Consider the following 22503-nt stretch of genomic DNA (forward strand, 5'->3'; position numbering starts at 1 on the left):
TCCCCCCTACAAAGATGAGCTCTTCGTGGCTTCCGCGGGAGTTGACGGCCAACAGACTACATAGGCGCCCTTACCGGTTGAGCCTTCCAAGGCTCCCGTGTGAGCTGGCAACCTAAAGTTATTAGTGCTGCCCCCGAAGGTCGAGCTCCTAGTAGCTTCTTGTAGGAGTGGGTGACCGGCATTACGAAGTTGATGCAGCACAATCATAGCTCGACACCTCACAAGCAAAGCCTACGGGCCACATTACTGCTTAAGACTCGGTCGCCTCTCCGGCACGGGCAAAGTCAAAAAAGAGTAGACTACGAGTCACTCCCAAAAGCCTACGGGCCACATTACTGCTTAAGACCCGGTCGCCTCTCTAGCACGGGCAAAGTCAAAAAAGAGTAGATTACGAGTCACTCCCAAAAGCCTACGGGCCACATTACTGCTTAAGACCCGGTCGCCACTCCAGCACGGGCAAAAGTCAAAAAAGAGTAGACTACGAGTCACTCCCAAAAGCCTACAGGCCACATTACTGCTTAAGACCCGGTCGCCTCTCCGGCACGGGCAAAAGTCAAAAAAGAGTAGACTATGAGTCACTCCCAAAAGCCTACGGGCCACATTACTGCTTAAGACCCGGTCGCCTCTCCGGCACGGGAAAGTCAAAAAAAAAAAAAAAGAGTAGACTACGAGTCACTCCCAAAGCCTACGGGCCACATTACTGCTTAAGGCCCGGTCGCCTCTCCGGCACGAGCAAAAGTCAAAGAAGAGTAGACTACGAGTCACTTCCAAAGCCTACGGGTCACACTATCGCTAAATATCCAATCGCTTCCTCAACAGGAACAAAATCAGGAAAAGTGAACTATAAGTTGCCCCAGAGCCTAAGGGCTACACTACTGAACTGGCGGAGACCCCCTCGTCTTACTGGCAGCTTGCCACATACAGGCAGCTCCCAAAGCCTAAGGAATTGGATCAAAACTTACTAGCTCGTCGACTTACAGGCCAAAAGAAATATACTCCCTTCGCTGAGTTACTCTCAGCTCGGGAGTGGGGGGCAATTGATGATGGCAGATTTGGCCCTCCAGTGAAATTGCGACACGTGGCACCTCGTGACAACTAGGCAAACACCCAGGCAACAACTTACCAAGTTGGTGTCCCCCCCCCCGGGACACTGGTCTAGCTGGCCTGGTGCGACCTGCACGCGGCCTAGCGCGGCCTGCGCGCGACCTGGCGCGGCCTGCGCGACCTGGCCGGACCAGCCTGCCACAGGCGTCGACTTGGCAACCTGGCCCGGACACAGGCGCCGACCTGGCAACCTGGCCCGGACACCGGCGCCGACCTGACAACCTGGTCCAGACACAGGTGCTGACCTGGCAACTTGGCCCAGACACCGACCCGCCGACGGACACAGGCACCGACCTGGCAACCTGGCCCGGACACCGACCCGCCGACGGACACAGGCGCCGACCTGGCAACCTGGCTCGGACACCGACCCACCGACGGACACAGGCACCGACCTGGCAACCTGGCCCGGACACCGACCCGCCGACGGACACAGGCGCCGACCTGGCAACCTGGCCCGGACACCGACCCGCCGACGGACACAGGCGCCGACCTGGCAACCTGGCCCGGACACCGACCCGCCGACTGACAGAGGCGCCGACCTGGCAACCTGGCCCGGACACCGACCCGCCGACGGACACAGGCGCCGACATGGCAACCTGGCCCGGACACCGACCCGCCGACTAACACAGACGCCGATCTAGCAACCTGGCCCGGACCCACCGACTGACACAAACGTCGACCTGGCAACCTGGCCCGGACACCGACCCGCTGACTGACAGAGGCGCCGACCTGGCAACCTGGCCCAGACACCGACCCGCCGACTAACACAGACGCCGATCTAGCAACCTGCCCGGACACCGACCTGCCGACTGACACAGGCACCGACCTGACAACCTGGCCCAGGCGCCGACCTGGTCGCCTGACACAAGCGCCAGCCTGACAACCTCGAGGAGTTCATCACCATACCCCGGTTCTGATGGGATATGACGTCTTACCGTTTGAAGGCTTTTCACCCACCTAACCTACGAGGGCACCACTATATAAGGACTCCGACCCCCAAAGCCCAGGGGAGGAGAAGAAAGGATGGTAACCTCCGCTCTCTAGCTCTCTCATTTCTCTCCAAGCCCTTTGTAATCAGAATGCTAACTTAGGCATCGGAGAGTCCCCGCCGGGAAAATACCCCCAGGTCCTCTGATTCAGTTATCGCAGGTCCCTCAACTCCCGCCGCCTACAAAGGAGAGAAAATCACCTCACGCGGAGAGTAGTCGGGTTGCGCTGCACCAGGGAGCTCCACCATCCTCTGAGTTGCAGGCCACCTAGGAGCAAGTCAAGTGACGAGTACACCAGGCAGTTCGCCACCAGGCAGTTCACCACCCGACAGTTCATCACCAAGTAACCCTCCACCAGGGAGCTCGTCACCAGGCAGTTCACCACCAGGCAGTTCGCCACCAGGCAGTTCGCCACCAGGCAGTTCGCCCCCAGGCAGTTCGCCACCAAGCAGTTTGCCCCTAGGCAATTCGCCACCAGGGAGTTGACCACCAGGCAGTTCGCCACCAGGCAGTTCGCCCTCAGGCAGTTCGCCACCAGGGAGTTCGCCACCAGGCAGTTCTCCACCAGGGATTTCGTCACCAGGCAGTTCGCCACCAGGCAGCTCGCCACCAGGCAGTTCGCCACCAGGCAGTTCACCCCCAGGGAGTTCACCATCAGGCAGTTTGCCACCAGGCAGTTCGCCCCCAGGCAGTTCGCCACCAGGCAGTTCGCCCCCAGTTCGCCACCAGGGAGTTCGCCACCAGGCAGTTCGCCCCCATGCAGTTTGCCACCAGGGAGTTCGCCACCAGGGAGTTCGCCACCAGGCAGCTCGCCACCAGGCAGTTCGCCCCCAGGCAGTTCGCCAACAGGGAGTTCGCCACCAAGCAGTTCGCCCCCAGGTAGTTCGCCAGCAGGGAGCACCACCAGGCAGTTCGCCACCCGGCAGTTCGTCACCAAGTAGCTCTCCACCAGGGAGCTCGCCACCGGGCAGTTCGCCACCAGGCAGTTCGCCACCCGGCAGTTCGTCACCAAGTAGCTCTCCACCAGGGAGCTCGCCACCGGGCAGTTCGCCACCAAGCAGTTCGTCACCAAGCAGTTCTTCCCCAGGGAGTTCGCCACCAAGTAGCTCATCACCAAGGCACGTCGCCACCGGGTCAAACAACGAGGTACTTAGCCAAAAAAATTTATACATCACAAAAAATGGTACATAACCAAAAACGGTTACATCACAAAATATTTGAAAATCATTAAGAAAATACTGAAAAGACAAAAAAGTTATTTTTCAAGTGGAAAGGTTAGTAAAGATTAATAAAAATTACTGAAAATTAATTAAAATACTGAAAATGCAATACTAAATTACTTTTTTATGAAATTAATTTTCTGGTGAAAATTTATTAAAAATCAACTAGAAATTATTGAAAAAATTACTCATAAAATAATGAAAAAATGCTGAAGCATAATGAAAACAAAAATACTGAAAACCCATGGTATTATGAAAATGCACATTTTGGTTATTTAAAGTAACTGAAAATTGCTGAAGAACTATTGAAAAATGCAAATATTACTAAAAATTATTGGGAATTGCTGAAAATTAATAAAAAAATACTGGAAATACTGAAAGTGCAAAATAATTCTGAAAATTAATTGAAACCTATTAAAAAAATACTTCAAAGGAATCAAGATTTGTTGAAATTAATTTTCCGGTGGCCAACAATTAGGGCATCCTTTTAATCTTTTTTTGTCATAAAACGTAACACTAACAAATAATATGAAAAAATAATTATTAATAATTTATTATTTTTGTTAAAAATATTAATAACTAATCCAAATTACTATATTACTAAATTATTTTTGTTACAAATTATTAAAAGAAAGATTAACTATTTTAAACAATATTGCATTCTTTATAATATTTATTAGTTTTTGTTGCTTTATCTTCCCTTTCCCTGACAAATTCCATGTTAACAATTAATATATCATTTTGATACTTTTTGTTATCAAATTGAACATTACATTTTCCCGTGCATTGCACGGACCCCGCTAGTATATCAGAAGTATTTTCTGGTCGAAACAAAAAAACAACAGTGAACAATGCAAGCTTCCACTGCTGTCAGTACTCAGTAGACTGAACATGAATGGACGGACACAAATTATAACCGAGCTTCTGTTCTGTTTGCCTTCTTCAGTAAAACTGTCAACCCTGAAGTGCCAACTTACTGTTAAAAAGCCCAACAAAGGCAAAGAAAAAGAACATCAAGAAGGCATCTTACGTTCTTACAAGTCAGTGGATTCTCCCTAAAATGGCATCGTGGTTGGGTGTCACACTTCCTGCTGGGTCGCCAGCTTCCATGTGGGGAAACCTGTAAATTTGCTTCGAGTTTTATTCTCTTGACATTAGCAGCCTCACCTCATTCAATTTGGGCCTCCGGATTTGATGCTTTTCTTATTTTTCAAATCTCTGTTACAGTTCCCAAATTTGACAGGTTTCATTATCATCTAAACATTTTGCAATTGCATGCTTCTGAATTGTGTTGCATTCTTGTTTTTTTATCCTTCTTGTGTTGGGGGAATCAAACTTGCTGCATTTTTCATTAATCTCGTTTGTTTAATTTATTTCTATGTTCTGTTTTGCTTCCTGTGTTTTGGTTGGTCTGGGGTTGGGGATTCAGGGATTTTCTTCTAGGGCTCCTTCCCTGGTATCAGGTCTTTCCAGCTTTCCTTATTTTGCTCTTTTCTGATTTGGGTATTTCTCCTCTTTAAGCTTGGTGCATACGTTTTGTGTTCTCTGCATTTCGTAATTTGGGTTATCTGCTTTTCGCTTGATTGAGCGACATTAGAGCAGTTTTTTTCCGTTTCTTTCTCTGTTTTCCTGATCTTGGTTTTGTTGAATTGAAGGGATCGCTCTTAAATTTTTGGTTTATTTAATTTATGGGATTTGGGGTCCTTGAAAGAGGTTGGTGATGTCTCATAGCTATCCAGATCCTCCTAGTTGTTGCTCTACGGCTTCTGCTGAATTAAAACTATACCAAGCTTTTATCTTCTCTGTACCAATTTTCTTCACTTTCATTCTTTTATTCTTGTTCTACTTGTTCTACCTTCGGCGAAGGAGGGTAGATTGGACATCTCTGCGAATGAGGACATCCTACCAGGAGAGAGGGGCCATCACTAGAGTAAGATTATTACCGTCAATTTGTTCTGTTTATTATACTTGTTGACTTTATGAACTCTATGCTTTCGGGCTTTTAATGATATTCTATTTCTACTTTTCTTTCTCATCACTGTGTCACAGTCATGCGAGTCGGGCTTAACTAAGGAACTTAGGGAAATGCTTCCAATAATCATATTTCGGGAAAGCTTCTCAGTCAGAGATACACAGTAAGAGTAATTGTTCTATGTTGCTCTCTTTGTTGAAACTTACATAATTTAATTTGTTTTTTGAAGTTTTATTAACATTCTCATATGCTATGGATGATTTATTTAGTGAGCGCTTGGAAGCCAAGTGCAGTGATATTATTTCAGTTTTATCATAATTATCAAGGAGTATGAGTAAGATGTGCAAACGAATTCATTTTGAAATCCTATAATTACTCTAGTTTTGTCGAAGTTTGTATAATTGATCTATCTAATGTCAAGAGTTCGTGCTTTTGGTTGTCGTAAACAACATAAGTGAAATGTTTTTCTCCCATGTAGTTTCCACTTTCCAGAAACCAAGTTACTTCTTCTTCTTTCATTACTCAGGAGATTAGTCCTTGTAATGCTATATTACTGTCTCCATATGCTAGTTTTCTTCCCTCAATTATTTCAGTAACCAATCTTGCTAATAATGTACTGTTTTTCCCTTGTGGAAGGGGATATTCCTTTTACTCCTTCCTTGATTTACAAAGATATATAGCAGATACAAAAGTCATATCATACCATAATTATTATTTTTTGATAGATAAAGGTCATTTACACATGTTAAGCATGATACCATAATTATCAAGGGGTGCACCTTATCTTATTTTGTTTTCTATTTGTGCTCTACGATACATAATATCATATAGTATATATTAGTGTGTTGTTCATTACTTATATGTTTAGATTCTATGATGCTTCCTTGCTTAGATTTAATGTGCTCTTTCTTTAGCTATTTGTTTGGATTTTCATAATACTCAATTGCTTGCACTAATTATGTCATTAATCTGTTGCTTTACTTCTTTCATCTTGAAAAATTAAAACATGAGAAAGTTTTATGAGATTTATGCTAAGAGAGGGTTGATTAGAAGGTGGAATTAAACTTGGGTTATGAATCTTATGTTTAAGTATGTTTCGAAAATCAGTTTGACTTCAATTATCTTTGGCTTGGTTTCGTAATTTCCATTGGAAGTAGTTATCTATGGTTGGGAAACTGGAGAAGAAGATGAAAGGGAACAACTCATCAAAAAAAAGATGAAAAGGAACACTGGTTTGGTACGGAATTGTAAAGAAGATATTGGTAGGCTTGACTGTTGGTTTACTTTTTTTTACCTTCTGTATAATAGAATTCTAAAGGGTAAAAATGGAAAATGAAATTGGTTTGACCTTGTAGAAATTGTAGTTGACCTCTTTAGCTCTTTTATGTAATGGGGTGTAAAGGATAAATTTTGGTGATTCATGTAAAAATTGGGTTGACCTAAGAAAACATTGTAAAAGTGACACCATTAAAGTACGAAGGCTATTCCTCTTAATAAAATGACATTAGCCATTATGAAAAGAAAGTTATACAAATTCAAAAGATAATAGATGGGCATTTTGTACAGTTGGATGGAGAAGACAATGCATGCTTTCCAGATTTTCATGACTTTGTCAGATTCAACCTGCACCTCCATCAGTTTGGGCTGTTTTTCTTACTGGAGTCATGGCAAGGGTTTCTGTTTCTTCACTCTTTAGTTTTTGTGGCCTCTTATTAATTGGTCCTAATAATCATGCCATATGCAGCCATTGCTATTCCCACAAGGGTGGAAGCATATGCATGGTTAGCTGTCTATGCTACATGTCTGGTGGGAATTAAGAAGACGTCAGGCACTTGTTTGTACATTGTAGACTGGAAGCCTTCATTTGAGGTTTCTTCTCATTATTCATGGTTCAATTGATCCAACCAGGCTGTTCTAAAGAGATTTTTTTTTATTAGCCACATTTATATGGAAGTAAGAAGGCAAAACTTTTCTGAATTCTGTTCCCTTTCCTATTTGTTGAGGAGCTTGGAAAGAAATAGAAGAATGTTTGATGGAAAGAGAGAGGGGGCTGAAAGGATTTGTGCTGACATTGGCAGTATGATTGTGGACAGGATTTTAGTTTTACCTGATCTGCTGAGGATTCAAGAATCTTTTGGATCCAACTTATAGTCTGTCTTTGAGCTGGATTGAGTCTGCATTTGGATATTTAGTTATGCCTGTAGTTGATTTCTTCTTTGCAACATAAAAGGATAAGCTGAAAAACTGGTGTTGAGAGAAACATTGTACCCTCCTCCAGATGGCAATTTCCTCTATTTTTGATATTTTCCTCAGCCTCATCAGATCTGGATCTAGTAAAGGTGACTTGATGAGATTCTAGGAAGACCTCTGGTGAGGAGAGTGACCACTAAAAGTTAAATTCCCAAGATTGTTTTTGATGTCATTACACTAATGGATTGCTCTAGTCAACACACGTTGTTTTACTACACCCATGCGTCTTCCCTTCTCAAGGAAAATTCTTGCATTCCTATCTTCCCAAATGGTCCAAATCAATTCCACTCTTATGCATCTCCACATGGTTCTCCCCCTTTTCTTCTACAAAAGAAAAGTAGAAGGATCAAAGAGACGATTAGCCTCTGTTGAAAGACTTTTTACATGTTGATTCTCTATAGAAGAAAACCAGTGGTAATGTGGACTTGTTTAAGACATTTTATTAGTCTTAAAAAGCAATTAAAACTACAAAATCATTATTTTTTGTGTGAAAACTAAGAATTTAAGACCTAACGTGGACTTGTTTGGGCTTGCCTCGGGGGGCGTGGCACAAAGGCGGCTTGTAGAATCAAGAATGTAATATGTTTACATTAAATTAGCTACTTGAAGTAATGCAATTGAGTGAAAAAAGAGATTAGAGGTTTTACATGCTTGAAAATGTTTTATATGTTTGATTTTATTTTTAAATTCTCATTTGAATATGCTTTACATCTTATGTTTATGTATTTTAATTTTAGATAATATGTTTTTTAAAACACTTATTTTAAAATTTAAGTTTATATTTTTTATTAGTATTATGTTTAATATATTTTTTTATTTTTTTGAACTTTTTGGCTTTTTTTTGAATTTTCTGACATTTTTTTATTTTTTAGCATTTCTTTTTGTATTTTTGCACCTTGCTTTAAAAAGGTGCGCGCCTTGCCTTGCACCTTGCGCCTTGCGCCTGAGGTGCAAATTGACCCCTTCGCCTTTTTTGCGCCTTGCACCTTTAAAACACTGCATTCAACCACCAAACTAAGGCTCATTAGGCCCAATTTCTCTACACTCCCCCTTAAGCTGAGCATAGATGTCAATCATGCCCAGCTTGCTTATATAGTGTTGGAGCTTTTCCTTAGGTACTCCCTTGGTCAAGATGTTTGCTAGTTGTTGCTCTGAAGATATGAAAGGGAGGCACACTTCTCCTGAGGCCACTCTCTCTCATATGAAGTGTCTGTCTACCTCAATGTGTTTGGTTTTGTCATGCTGAATAGGGTTATGAGCAATGTTAATGGCAGCCTGATTATCACAATATAACATTAGCAGCCTATCATAATCAATTCCCATCTCTTCTAAGTGAGATTTGAGCCACAACAACTCCGACACCCCATGAGCCTTAGCCCTATACTTTGCCCCAACTGAAGATCGGGCAACAACAGACTGCTTCTTACTCTTCTAGGAGACAATATTTCCAGCCACCATGGCACAATAACCCGATATGGATCTTCTGCTATCTATACTGCTTGCCTAGACAGCATCTATATACGCTTCTAATTTAATATGCCCATGCTTAGTAAAGAGTATACCTTTTCCAGGAGTACCCTTAAGATAACACAACACCCTTTTTGCATCAGCCATATGTGTGTCTCTAAGAGCATGCATAAATTGGCTAATCACACTCATAGCATAGGAAATGTCTGGCCGAGTCATACACAGATATAGAAGCTTCCCCAACAATCTCTGAAACACTCCCCTGTCAGTCAAGAGCTCCCCATCATTAGCCGAGAGCTTATGATTCACATTAATAGGAGTGGAAGCAGTCTTGGCATCAAGCTTCCTAGACTCGGTGAGAAGGTCCAACACATACTTCCTTTGGGAGATGAAAAGTCCCTCTTTAGACCTAGCAACCTCAATGCCCAAGAAGTACCTTAACTCCCCCAAATATTTAATCTCAAATTCAGAGTTAAGGAAGTATTTAACATCATGAATTTCTTGTGCATCACTACCTGTGATAACAATGTCATCCACATACACAAGGAGGAAGGTAACATGAGAAGCTCTCTTCACAAATAGAGTGTGATCTAACTGTGTCTGTGTATAATCAAATTGAATAAGTGCAATCCTGAATCTATCAAACCAAGCACGAGGAGACTGCTTGAGTCCATAAAGAGATTTCTTCAGTTTACACACCTTACCTTGCATCTCCTTACCATACATTCCAGGGGGAAGGGACATATATGCCTCTTCTGTCAAGTCACCATTCAAGAAGGCATTTTTGACATCAAACTGGTAAAGAGGTCAATCATAATTTACTGCCAAAGACAAGAGAACTCTCATAGGTGTCATATTTTCCATTGGAGAAAAGGTTTCCATATAATCAATCCCATAGACCTGAGCAAGGTTTAAAATATCGATACAGGACAATACGCCCCTACAGGCCTATCGGCTGTATCGAAGCTCGCTCTCCCCCTTTTTTCTTTGAAACTAGTTTAGAGGGGTCAGTTTAAGGTTGGTCTACCCCCTGAACCAGGTTAGGCCTTGATACAACCCCTGTAGGGGCATATTGTTAAGCCACCGATACGATACACCCGATATGGGGCGTTTAGTATTGAAATTTTGAACCTTAGACCTGAGTATACCCCTTGGCAATAAGGGGTCTTTATACCTCTCAATCTGTCCATTGGCATGGTGTTTTATGGTGTAAACCCATTTATAACCAACAGGCTCCTTCCCAGCAGGTAAGTCTACAATATCCCAAGTATTGTTCTTATGAAGTACTTCTATCTCAGTTCTCATAGCATCCCTCCATTCTGGTTTGGATAAGGCTTTCGATACATTCTTTGGGACATGTTGGGCTGAAATGGAGGCTAAGAAGGAATAGTAGGTAGGGGACAACAAACTATAAGAAAGTTGTTTAGAAATGCAGTGAAAAGTACATTTCCTTTTACCTTTTCTTACAGCAATGGGTAGGTCAAGGTCTAGGAATGAGGGTGCTGGTTGTGGTTCTATAGGACCTGTCCTCTCTTCAATGATTGGAAGTTCTGGAGGCTCACTTGGAGATGAGGGAACAAGCTGTCCATGCGACCATGCCTTAATCTTTGTTGTTGGTACCACCTTTGAAGAACAGGAGGTGTAGTGAACATAGGAGGATTAGGAGGAAGAGGAGGAGGTACGGGAATGGAGGAGCCAAAAGATTCAACTATAGGAGTCAAAGGAGTTGAAGGAAGACAAATACAAGAGTCAACAAGAGCTGGTAAAGGTGGGGGAGAAGCAAACAACTCAAGGCTCCCCCTTAAAAGAATGGCTATAAAAGGGGGTTGACTCTGCAAAAGTGACATCCATAGAAACAAACTGGGTGCCACTATTGGGATCAAAGCAACAATAATCCTTCTATGTGGAGGCATACCCTAGAAAAATGCACTTCCTGGACTTGGGTTCAAACTTGTGTCTTTGGAAACTAGGAACATAAATATGGCAAGTGCACCCAAAGACTTTCAAAGGAATGGAGGAAACTTCAAGGTTTGGAAAGAGAACATTGAAGGGAGACTTGAACCCCAAAACCCGGGAAGGCATACGGTTTCGTAGGTGTCATCACTGCATCACCCCAAAACCTTATAGAGACACAGGAAGCAAAAATGATGCTTCTAGCAACTTCCCCAATGTGTCAATTCTCTCTCCGCTACCCCATTTTTTTCTCAAAACATTCCTTAGCATTGTCTGATCAGAATATTTTGATCTGGGTGTCAAATTGGGTAAGCACAAATTCATGAAACTATTGAACAAGTTTATGCATTTCAGCACATGAATGCATAATACGGTTTCGTAGGTGTCATCACTGCATCACCCCAAAACCTTATAGAGACACAGGAAGCAAAAATGATGCTTCTAGCAACTTCCCCAATGTGTCAATTCTCTCTCCGCTACCCCATTTTTTTCTCAAAACATTCCTTAGCATTGTCTGATTAGAATATTTTGATCTGGGTGTCAAATTGGGTAAGCACAAATTCATGAAACTATTGAACAAGTTTATGCATTTCAGCACATGAATGCATAAGATACAACCAAGTGTAGCGAGAGATGTCATTAATGAACAAAATGAAATATTTATAACCTCCCATGAAAGGTAAATGGTAAGCCCCCACACAATGTTAAAAGGAAAAATGGATATTTTATTACTTGTTGGATAAGAGTTTCTACAATGTTTTGAAAACTCACAAGATTCACAATGTAGACTCAACAGATTGACTCCTTCAAATAGTGCAAGAAACAAAAGCTTTAAAGAAGAAAAAGACAGATGACCCAAATGATAATTGCATGGCATGACATAACTAATTGACTCTGAAACTGTAGATCCAAAAGCTGATTTTTGAGGTAGTACTTGGCTCTGTTCAGGCATGTCTAACAGATATATCCCATTCGCCTCATGGCCAATCCCAATCACCTTCTGAGATTTCATGTCTTGAAAAGCACAATAAGAAGGAAAGAAGGTTACACTGCAGTTCAGAGATATAGTCAAATTACTAATTGAAAGTAGGTTGGTATTAAGTTTAGGTACATGAAGCACAAAAGTCAAAGTAAGGGAGTATGAGGTTCTGATATGCCCCTTTCCTGAGATGGGGGCAATAGAACCATTAGCAAGGGATACTTTGTCATGACCAGATAAGAGTTGGTAAGTAGTGAATAAAGTGGAAGCACTAGTCATATGGTCGGAAGCACCAAAATATATTATCCAAGGGATCCTACAATTACCTAAGATAGAGGCATGATTCGCAGTAGCACAAATGCCTGAGTGAGCATAGGTAGAGGTGGAGCTATTACTGGGTGGAGTGGAAGTTGAAGTAGACTCCAAATGACTTATGATGCAGCCATATTTCTCATATTCAGCCTTGGCGGTTGCAAGCTATTCCCCTACAGATTTCTCATCACATTGTCCCTTCTCACCATCAGAGGTGGTGGCTACATTACTCCTTTCCCATTCCCATTCTTTCTGTCATTGTTACTATTATTCTTGAATCTGGGGGTTAGGAGCTCTAGATGTAACTTCCAACAAGTATCTTTTGTGTGCTTTGGCTTCTTGCAATATTCACACAAAACTTCCTTTCTCTTGGTACCACCCTTCTACTTCGTCCCAACATTAGCAAAGTGTTCCATTGGGGTCTCTATAATCCGAACTTGTCTCCTATTCTCCTCACTACTAACCATAGAATAAGCCTGAGAAATGCTTACCTCATCCTTAGCTAATACATTCTGTCTAACTATATCATACTCAGGATTGAGCCCGGTTAGGTTAGGAACTAAAAAATCGTTATCTTCTTGAAGTTACTCATGGTTTATTACTCCATATTCATGTTCTGAAACGCTTCTGGATGGATGTTGTTATGTGTGTTGCATATATCACTTTTTAAGGATAAAAATGAAAATTCATTAACATTGAAAAAAGCAGAAGGGTGGTACATTTTCTAATACTCTAGCAAAGGGTAACCAAGGAAGATTCATCAATTGTATACCGTCGTTGCTAGAGCATAAGGCCCCACATCAATTGTTGTTTCCTAAGGCCCCTTTGTCATCTATTCCAATGTGTCTTTGGATGTCATTGCTTTGTTCATGACTTGTCTCCTACTTGTGGTAAGCTTGATCCTCGTGCTATCCCTTATATTTTTCTTGGTTACCCTCTGTCTCAAAAGGGCTACCAATGCTATGAGTCTGCTTCACGCATGTACTATGTCTTCATGGATGTATCATTCTTTGAAAGTGAACTGTTTTTCTCAGTTTTTCCTCAAGGGGAGAGTAGGGTTGAGGAGAAACATACTCAGTTTCAATTACCTCCTCTTCTTGATCCTCCATTCCAGGTCTTCCTTTGTCACTACAAGAGCGAATAGTGTTTAAGAGCCATGGCACCTAAAACTATGTTGTCAACATCTTCAAACTCCAAAGGTAGAACCTTATCAACTAGGTACACCTGTTCCTATTGATATAACTGATCATCTTGATATTGATCCTCCTATTATTGATGATCTTGATGTTCCCATTTTTAAGATAATGGGCGTTATATCTTCTACTACTAATCATCCCATCTATCACTTTGTGTCTTATGATCATATTTCACTTTCATGTCATGTTTTCCTTTCCTCCATTAACATCATTTCTATTCCTAAGAATGTGGCGGAAGCTTTATCCATACCTCAATGGACAGATGCAATGAAGGAAGAAATTATCAAATTAATGCCTTGCACAAGAATGACACTTGGGAGTTGGTGGATCTTCTTGAAGAAAGATAACAAGTGGGATGCAAGTTGGTATTCACAATGAAGCAATGGGTTGATGGTATGGTAGAAAGGTAAAAAGCTAAATTGGTGGCAAAAGGGTTTAACACAGGTGTATGGAGTAGACTATGTAGAGACCTTTGCTCTAGTAGCCAAGATGAATATTATCAGAATCCTCCTTTCACTAGCAACTAATCTTGACTAGGAACTTCACCAATTAGACATAAAAAAATGCAATTGAATGGTGACCTAGAGGAGGAGGTGTACATGTTTCAACCTTCGGGTTTTTGTGTCAAAGGTAGTGAGCAAAGGGTGTGCAGGTTAAAAAGTTATTATATGGGTTGAAACAGTCACCTCGAGGCATTCATCAAAAAAAAAAAATCACCTCGAGGCTGGTTTAGTAAGTTTCACTTGGCTGTACAACAAATGGGGTTTAAACAAAGTCAAATCATACTCTGTTTGTGAAGAAAGGTGAAGGGAAAATTGCAACTCTAATCATGTTGGTGATTAGTGGTCACAAGAGATTAGAAGACTAAAACATTGAAGGAATTCTTAGCCACTCAATTCGAGGTGAAAGATCTAGGCCCCTTACATTATTTCCTTGGGATTGAAGTTCCCCACTCTCAAAAGGGCATCTTTATTTCTCAAAGGAAATGCGTACTAGATCTATTAGAGGACACGGGCAAGTTAGGAGAGAAACCAATTGATTCATCCATTGAACCTAATCATCAGTTGGGTGACAGTCAGGGGGAGGCTATGAAAGATGTGAAGTTCCAGAGACTTGTAGGGAGACTCTTATATTTTGTCTATGACTAGAACTGACATTGCTTATGCTATGGGTGTCCTTAGTTAGTTCATGCATAATACCAAGACTTCCTACTTTGAAGCTGTAGAAAGGATCATTGGGCCATGTTTGGGAGTGCTTATTTGGGCCAAGACCACACCATTAAGCACTTATTGGTGTTTGGAAAATAAGCCCAAAATAAGTGCTTATTTTTTAAACCCAAATTTCTAGTTTTTTTTAAGTGCTTATACAATAAACACTTATTCAATTTTTTTTCCAAAATTATCCCTAGTTGAATTTTAAAATACCACTTATAGAACTATCCCTAGTTGAATTTTATAAAAGTACTTCTGTAAAAGTGCTTTTATAAAAGTACTTTTGTAAAAGTGCTTTTATTAAAGTGCTTTCGTAAAAGTACTTTTATAAAGCTACTTCCGTAAAAGTGCTTTTATAAAAGTACTTTTATCAAAATGCTTTCCTAGAAGTACTTTTATAAAAGTGCTTTTATAAAGTACTTTCGTAAAAGCACTTTCATAAAAGTACTTAGTACTGTTACAAAAGTGCTTTCATAAAAGTACTTTTGTAAAAATGCTTTCGTAAAAGTATTTTTATAAAAGTTCTTTTGTAAAATTTGAAAGAAAATGAAGGACAAAATAGTTATAAATGCTTATTTAAGTGCTTATGGGAGAAAAAGACTACCAAATGATTTTTTTTTTGATCAGTAACAACTTCATAAATTTCATTAAAATATGATAGGAATAGTTACATCAAGGAAGACAAACACTCTTGTCTTCCAAAGACAGCTTAATTCCTCAAAAAAATAAAGGAAAAAAGAAGTAAAATGATTTCAACTTAGCCCAAAACATTACATCCCTTTCAGTCCCTTGTTTAGCTAGCCCATCAGCTATAAAGTTAGCTGATCTATTAACCCAACTCAACATTATTTCTATTTCCCGCACCAGCCACTTGAACTTTCTTTTCTCATTGCTGTACTTCCATAGTCTGTAGTTGTCTTTCCTCAGCCACCCTATTACCACCTCCGAGTCCCCTTCAATTATGAGTTTTCTGACGCCCATTTCCTTAGCTTTCTAAACACCTTTATAACTGCCAAGATCTCAGCTCTAAGAGAAAGACTACCAAATGATTGATAAAAAAAAAGACTACCAAATGCCCAATATGAAATAAGTGTTTATTTTTTAAAATAAGCACTTGAAAAAGATGGGAGACAAATGCAAATATGTGCTTATTCGAATAAGCACTTGTTTTTAAGTACTTATTCAATAAGCACTTATTTTTAACATAAGCACTCCCAAACATGGCTTTAGATACCTCAAGAAGTTCCCAGGGGCTGGTTTGTTATTCCAGAAACATGGGCATTAGAAAGTTGAAGTGTATACAAATGCTGGTTGGGCAAGGGCAGTCGATGACAGAAAGTCTACCAGTGGGTATTGTACCTTTGTGGGAGGAAACTTAGTCACTTGGAGAAGTAAGAAACAAAGTGTGGTGGCTAGGTCCATTACTGAAGCAAAATATAGAACTATGTCTCATGGAGTTGCTGAGATCATGCGGATAAAGAACCTGTTAGGTGAACTGGGTTTGCAATTAACAGCCCTATGTCACTCTATTGGGACAACAAAGCTGTTATCAACATTGCTGCCAACCCAGTCCTCTATGATAGGACAAAACATATTAAAGTGGACAAGCATTTTATTGGGGAAAAAGTTGTGAGTGGAAAAGTATGCACTTCCTATGGCAGCTCAAAAGAACAACTTGCAGACATTTTCACTAAGGGTCTCTATCACATGCGGCATAATGATTTGTGTGACAAGTTGGGCATGATTGACATCTATGTCTCAACTTGAGGGAGAGTGTTAAAATAGCTTAGTTTTTATACTATTTATGTTCTGTAAGTGCTGCAAGGGCATAAGAGTCTTTTTCCCTCTTTTTAAGTGTCACTATATAATAAAAAATTATAGCGCCACCAGAACTGATTCACTCTCCAAATCTTTCTCTTCTCTTTCTCCTCTCTTCTTCTTCTTCCTTATTTCTTCTATTTTTCTTTGTTAATATATATAAATATAAAAATATATAAAGTTATATATAAATATATAATAAATTCAATATTTCATATTTATATTAATTTATTATATAAGTTAAAAAATAATTATTTTTATTTTTATTTTTTCTCTATATTTAAAAATAAAGCGGAGTCAGATTAAATCAAAATCTAATTTGAGACCCCCAAATCCAATTGGATTCAGATGTTGGTGAATCTGATCTAATTACAGCCCTAGACTTTATTAATGACATGCATGAGGGTGCAACTATCAATTTTAGAACACCTATGGGAGAGACAGGAATTTTCAGTCACAATGGGACTTAACCAAGGCTCAGCACTTGGCCCTTATTTATTTGTAGTAGTTATGGATGGTGTAAGTACATGGATTTAGACCCCATGGAGAGTGCGTTGTAGACACTTGAGTAAGTGACCACAACAACTCACATTGCATCACAAATCCAAGTTTGGTGAATTACAGCACAGTCCCACTCAGGGGTTATTTCACAACAAACATGCATACTCTCCATGAGACGTAGTAAATCATTGTCATACTGCAGAACATGGCCGAGCTTACCGCAGACACTAACATCCTACGATTCAATGAATCAGTGCAGTAATCTTCTACACTGCGATGACGTATCACCAAAGCACTACAGATAATGTACTCACAAAGGTCTGTGACAATGCATTACCTGAGCACCACAGAGCAGCAGTATAACACACCAAAATAACTGTGATGATAAACCAATGCTTTAATGTTTCAGACAAATGTCTAAGGCATGAGAATCTTTTAGAAGCAAGGCTGTAGCTGAGCTCGTGCTCATGTGTGGACCCCGAGGAGAAGGGTGGGAACGCAGACCTTGGGATCTCCTAGTGACACATGGCTAAAGACTACTCATGACCTCTCTATCCCAGATCTAACCAAATAACAAACTTTTCCCGCTTCAGGGAAAGTTTCCTCTCATATTACATGATTTCCTATTCTGTGGGGGACTTTTCCTCTGTAAATAGAGAGACTCAAGGCTCTCCTCACGCATGAATTATCCTCTCCCTGTGGAAGCTCTGGTAGACTATGTTCTCAACCTCCATTACAGCCTCCATTAAGCTCTCTCTGCAACTCTTCCTCCTTCACCTCCACAGGGCCATCTACTGTCTTTCAGGTAGACCTCCATTATTGCTTTACCCTACCTTCCCACAGATGGATCGTCTAATGAGAAGGGCTAGCAGCCCATGTTTTAGACCTCTCAAGTCTCAAATATTTTCTCTCCTCTTTATTTCTTCCTCTTTTTGTTCTTTTCTTCTCTAAACAAGCTATTTAATCAACAAAACTCTCCAGTTGGTGTTAGAGTAGAGATTCAAGGTTTCTTAGTCAACCCTACACACTTCTTGTTGTGCTGATGTTTTCATTGTCATTAGATGATACCAACAGACTCTATGGACAGCGAGTCTGGATCTGCTCCTCACATCAGCCTCACAGCACATCCTAGCCACACATTGGGAACATATCCTATTGTTTGTGACTTTGTATTTTGTTATTCATGGGGAGATGTTCTCAATGCATGGTGGGATGTGTTGTGAGGTCGGTGTGAGGAGCACTCTGTAAGGAGCAAATCCCAATTCATGGACAGCTGATGCACCCAACAAAAAGAACCCTATATATATTTTTTTTTATCAAGAGTGATTTTAGAAGAGGGTGGGCCTTGGTGCAACAGTTAGGTTCCTCCATTGTGACCTGGGTGACCAGGGTCCAAATCTTGGCAACAGCTTCTCTGTATGTGCAGGGGTAAGGCTGCATACATCTGTCCTTCCCCAGACCCTACATTGGTGGGAGCTTCATGCACTGGGTTGCCCCTTAAGAGTGATTTTAGAAGAATTCTGGTGTAGATATCATGCCATTTTGCGGCTGTTTTGGTATTTTTGATGATTTTTTTGAGAAAAATATAGATTTGACTCAAGATAACGAATTTGGTTGTTGTACCAATTGGGTTGCTGACTTTTTGGAGGAATTTGAAAGTACTGTTGTATGATTTGGATGAGCATTGAAGGTTCTGTGAAATTTTTTCTTCAATATATTTAGTGTCCAGCTCTATTTTTTCAGGCTGTTTAAGGCTTGGCATCTGCTGTGGTTGGTATGCAGTGTCATGTGTGAATGTTATGGTGATTAGCGTGCAGTAGGAACATCTCAGAAAGTTATATGTTGCTGTTGCCCCCTTTTGTTTGCTCTTTAGAAACTATTTCTAGTTTAAAAGGGAGAACTTTTATTGAAAGATGTCTTTTAATAGTGATCTCAAGATTGTCTCAGGGACTGGTGTTTCACTCATGGGAATGTCTGATAACCCTAATGTCCAAGTTACCACTGTAAAGCTTGATGGACATACCTAATTAGAATGGTTTCTGTGTGCCAAGCTCTATGTTTGTGGAAAAGGGAAGATGAACTATTTAAATGGCAAAGAAAACAAGGTAGAGGTCCCTTTTTTTTTCTGACAAGAGGACCTCAATTTTCTAAATCAGAACAAGATCCTATGGTCAGATTGTGGCTCATCACTTCCATGCTGTCCCATAGTGCCTGAAATGTGATTTTTTTTCTTTCTTTTTCTTTTTTGATGAATAACTGTTCCGTTTCTTTTTCTTTTCCTTTTTTTTCATGAATAACTGCATGAATTTCGTTCATAAAAGAGCCTTACTGCCTGAAAAACTAGATACTGGACTGATTAACTGGTGAAAGTGTATACTTGTATGAAGGACACCTCGTACATCATTTGATCCTTGTTAAAAGTTCAAACTTCCACTTCCATGGTTTGGCCACTAATGGGCATGCATGCTGAATTGTGTTTCTTACTTCCGAAGAATCAGGAATTTGTCACTGACTAGTGATTTCACCAGTCCAAAATCTGGAAACGAAGAGTGCAACAGTCCTCTATCTAGCATGCCAAACTTAACACCAAGTCACCAAATCTACGAACATGCCACATTGGGATGTGGATCTTGTTGCAAGTCTTATATGAATAAAAAGGGGACAAAATGGAAAATGAATAAAAGACAGGGTGTTGATTAGGGTTTTATTGTGTGCATTAATTCAGTTGTCCTAGATTTGTAAAATATGAAAGCATCAATTAGTTTCCTAAGACAGAAAGGTGGGAAAAAAGCCTAAGAATCTCCTAGCTTGCTAGATACAATTTCAATGGTCTCATGGGCCCCAGAGAAGAAAAAAAATCAATCACTCCATTTCTTTGACTCCAAGTTACCTTACTGGAACAAGTTAATTGATAATTCTTGATGTTGAAACTGGAGTTTTTATCCTACTCCTGGCTTAAAATTTCATACATCCATTTTCCTTTTGCAGATGCTCAGTATGCTTAGGGGACTACCAAGCTGAGGATAGGCTTCAACAACTACCTGCATGCGGCCACACATTTCACATGGAATGCATTGACCATTGGCTAGCCATCCACACCACCTGCCCTCTCTGCCGCCTCTCCCTCCTTCCCGCTGCTAAAACAGGAACTAATCCTTCTGACAGCAATGGAGAAATGCAAGCCAATGAAGCACAAACCGATCAGGGATTCCCAGAGGATGGAAGATCTGGTCAGGGAGGAGCTGAAGGAGGGAGAAGAGGAGAGAACAGGGAGCATTCTGGTAGTAGCAGTGAAGACGACTTATCCGGTAACAGAAGAGAACACGAGGAATGTGAGTTCAGCAACGAAGAATCAATTGTGCTTGTTATTGAAACTCATGGTTCTGTCGAACATACTGCCATGACAAACCATCCTTGAAGGGGTAGTGTTGTAACTTGTAACATCAGGTTATCATTTTAATGAAGCTGAAGCTCAATCTTGTAAGTTACCAATCATATATAATAAAAATAATGAAGCTCATGCTTGTACTGAGTATATCTACATATACAAGTACATGTTGGCCATGCATATATATAGATAGATACATGTTTTCTAGATTTTGAACTTTTGATTAGTGCAGCTACATGTTCCAGAGACTAGAACATTGCCCACACGTCCATTTTGGGAGGAGTGGTATGTAGATTGCAGATGTTTTGGGGCGAGCCACAAAGGTCACATCTTTGTACATGTTGCACATGCACAAGGAATGATCCAAGGGATCCCTACTGGAATTGGGACCCATAGGTTAAGGTAATCTTAATCAGTGTACAACCACTCAAACGGTTCATGCTGAATAACTCATTGGATACTCGTCCCTCAAACTCGGTCTTTAAACCTCGTTCTTCAGACTTCAGAGTCTCTTTGATCTCAATTATATTTGATGTACCCAGTAGCAGTTTTTTTTTTTTTTAAATCTAATATGTGTTTTATTTGATCAATCTAATTTAAGTTTCTTAACCCTTAGGTGGTAATTAGTGGTACTCGTGAATGTTGTTGCGTTTGCCCTACTCTCTAAGACTGAATTTCAAAACAGGGAAAATCGGTTCTTTGTTTTTCTATATTTCAACTTCCGCAGTAGATCTTGCATGCAATGGATAACCTTGATGGTGTTTGGGGCTTCTGTTTATTTGATAAATGGTGTCGAATCATTGTCATGTGGACGTTTGTGCCAAAGTGCTATTTGGTAAGTATGTTTATCAAACAAACGTTTGTTTTGGTTTATGCGTAAACTAATGTGTTTATTTATTATTCTGCTTGTGTGGTGCTTAATGTTTATCTACTACTTTTTCTCAGTTTTGAAGACAGATCAAGTACGTTATCAAATAAATGGAAGTCATACCAAACATCGTTATCATCCACTAGGATAGGAAAACCTCAACCTCTTATTTTATGGGAGCTGTATTTATCAAAAGGGACTTGGGGTCACGAAGTGGCATATATACCAATTCAAGGGGGTTGTGTGGTCACAATTCATTCTCCTAACATAAAGTCTACAAGGTATAAAAGGCAGATTCTGGCGGTTTGCTTTCAGAATTCTGGAACATTCTTTTTAGCTAGCTTTTAAAAAAAGTCCTGCAGAAAAGGAAATTTTCCATAAATTTGAAACCACACATCCACATTATGGAAAACCGAAAACAGGCTTAATTTGTATACTAGCAATGACCGCTATTCCTTGATTGAACTCTTTTCTTATTGGAGAAGATTAGAAAAAGGTGTTTTTATTTTGGGAAATTTACCGCCCAGGGCATAAAAATTTACCTCAACAGCACTGTACTACTTTACAAATTTTGATTTTTTATACCCTGCAAATTCAAATTTCCGTCAACTCCACTAACCCACACCCACGTCAGCCCAACGTTCTATCATATTATTAAAATACCCAAAATACCCCTGGTACCCAATTGACTATCGGCCCTTCATAAGAAAACCCAGAAATACCCCTCATTTAACATCCCGCCGCGGTTAATCTCTCTCCTCCCAACGTCCTTCGTTTGAAGAAGACGATAGAGTTTCTGCAAGTGGAGGGCTGCCACTGGCGTTCGTTTGAAGAACCCAGGAATACCCGTAACACTCCTCCACGGTTCATTTTCTCTCTCCCAACGACGTTAATCTTCTCTCCCCTCCCAACTTCCTTCTTCGTTTCTTTCGTTCATCGGTGTTTGTTTGAAGGAGACGAACATCTACTTTTACTCACTATTTTCTACTAGTTTTACTCATATTTTATACGCGACATCCGAAGACCGAACCTTTTCATTCGAGTAGTGGAAGACAAGGTAAGATTCTATATTTCTTTCCTCGCACTATGTCATTTTTATCTGTAAATCCCGCATTTCCCTTCATTTTTTGATCTTTATTTTGATCTCGTTTGAAGCATTTGAACAACCAAGTTGTTCGCACAATGTAAGATTCTAACTCTCTTTGTTTCTTCCTTCGCTGTCATTCTTTCCATTTTCTCTCTTTTTTTATCTTTATTATTCTATGTAATTGAGCA

General features: G+C 40.6%; 1 protein-coding gene across 1 annotated transcript; it reads left to right on the forward strand.

Moving 5' to 3' along the window:
• Positions 1–4168: 4168 nt before the first annotated feature.
• LOC104593963 (RING-H2 finger protein ATL58-like) lies at positions 4169–20513 on the forward strand. Its single transcript, XM_010254087.2, has 3 exons — positions 4169–5243; positions 5363–5448; positions 19961–20513. Exons 1-3 carry the CDS (start codon positions 5034–5036, stop codon positions 20388–20390), a joined length of 726 nt encoding a protein of 241 aa, XP_010252389.1. The 5' UTR covers positions 4169–5033; the 3' UTR covers positions 20391–20513.
• The last annotated feature ends 1990 nt before the right edge of the window (positions 20514–22503 follow it).

Source organism: Nelumbo nucifera, chromosome 5, assembly GCF_055504915.1.
Source record: "Nelumbo nucifera cultivar China Antique chromosome 5, China Antique-T2T, whole genome shotgun sequence".
In the NCBI taxonomy this organism is placed as follows: domain Eukaryota; kingdom Viridiplantae; phylum Streptophyta; class Magnoliopsida; order Proteales; family Nelumbonaceae; genus Nelumbo; species Nelumbo nucifera.

What these genes read in the sequence shown, in the direction of transcription:
- LOC104593963 (XM_010254087.2), top strand. Translation starts at nt 5,034, where the DNA reads ATGTCTCATAGCTATCCAGATCCTCCTAGTTGTTGCTCTACGGCTTCT. An exon ending in AGAGAGGGGCCATCACTAGA is followed by an intron (nt 5,244 to 5,362) that starts GTAAGATTATTA and finishes ACTGTGTCACAG; the next exon opens with TCATGCGAGTCGGGCTTAAC. An exon ending in TTCTCAGTCAGAGATACACA is followed by an intron (nt 5,449 to 19,960) that starts GTAAGAGTAATT and finishes TTCCTTTTGCAG; the next exon opens with ATGCTCAGTATGCTTAGGGG.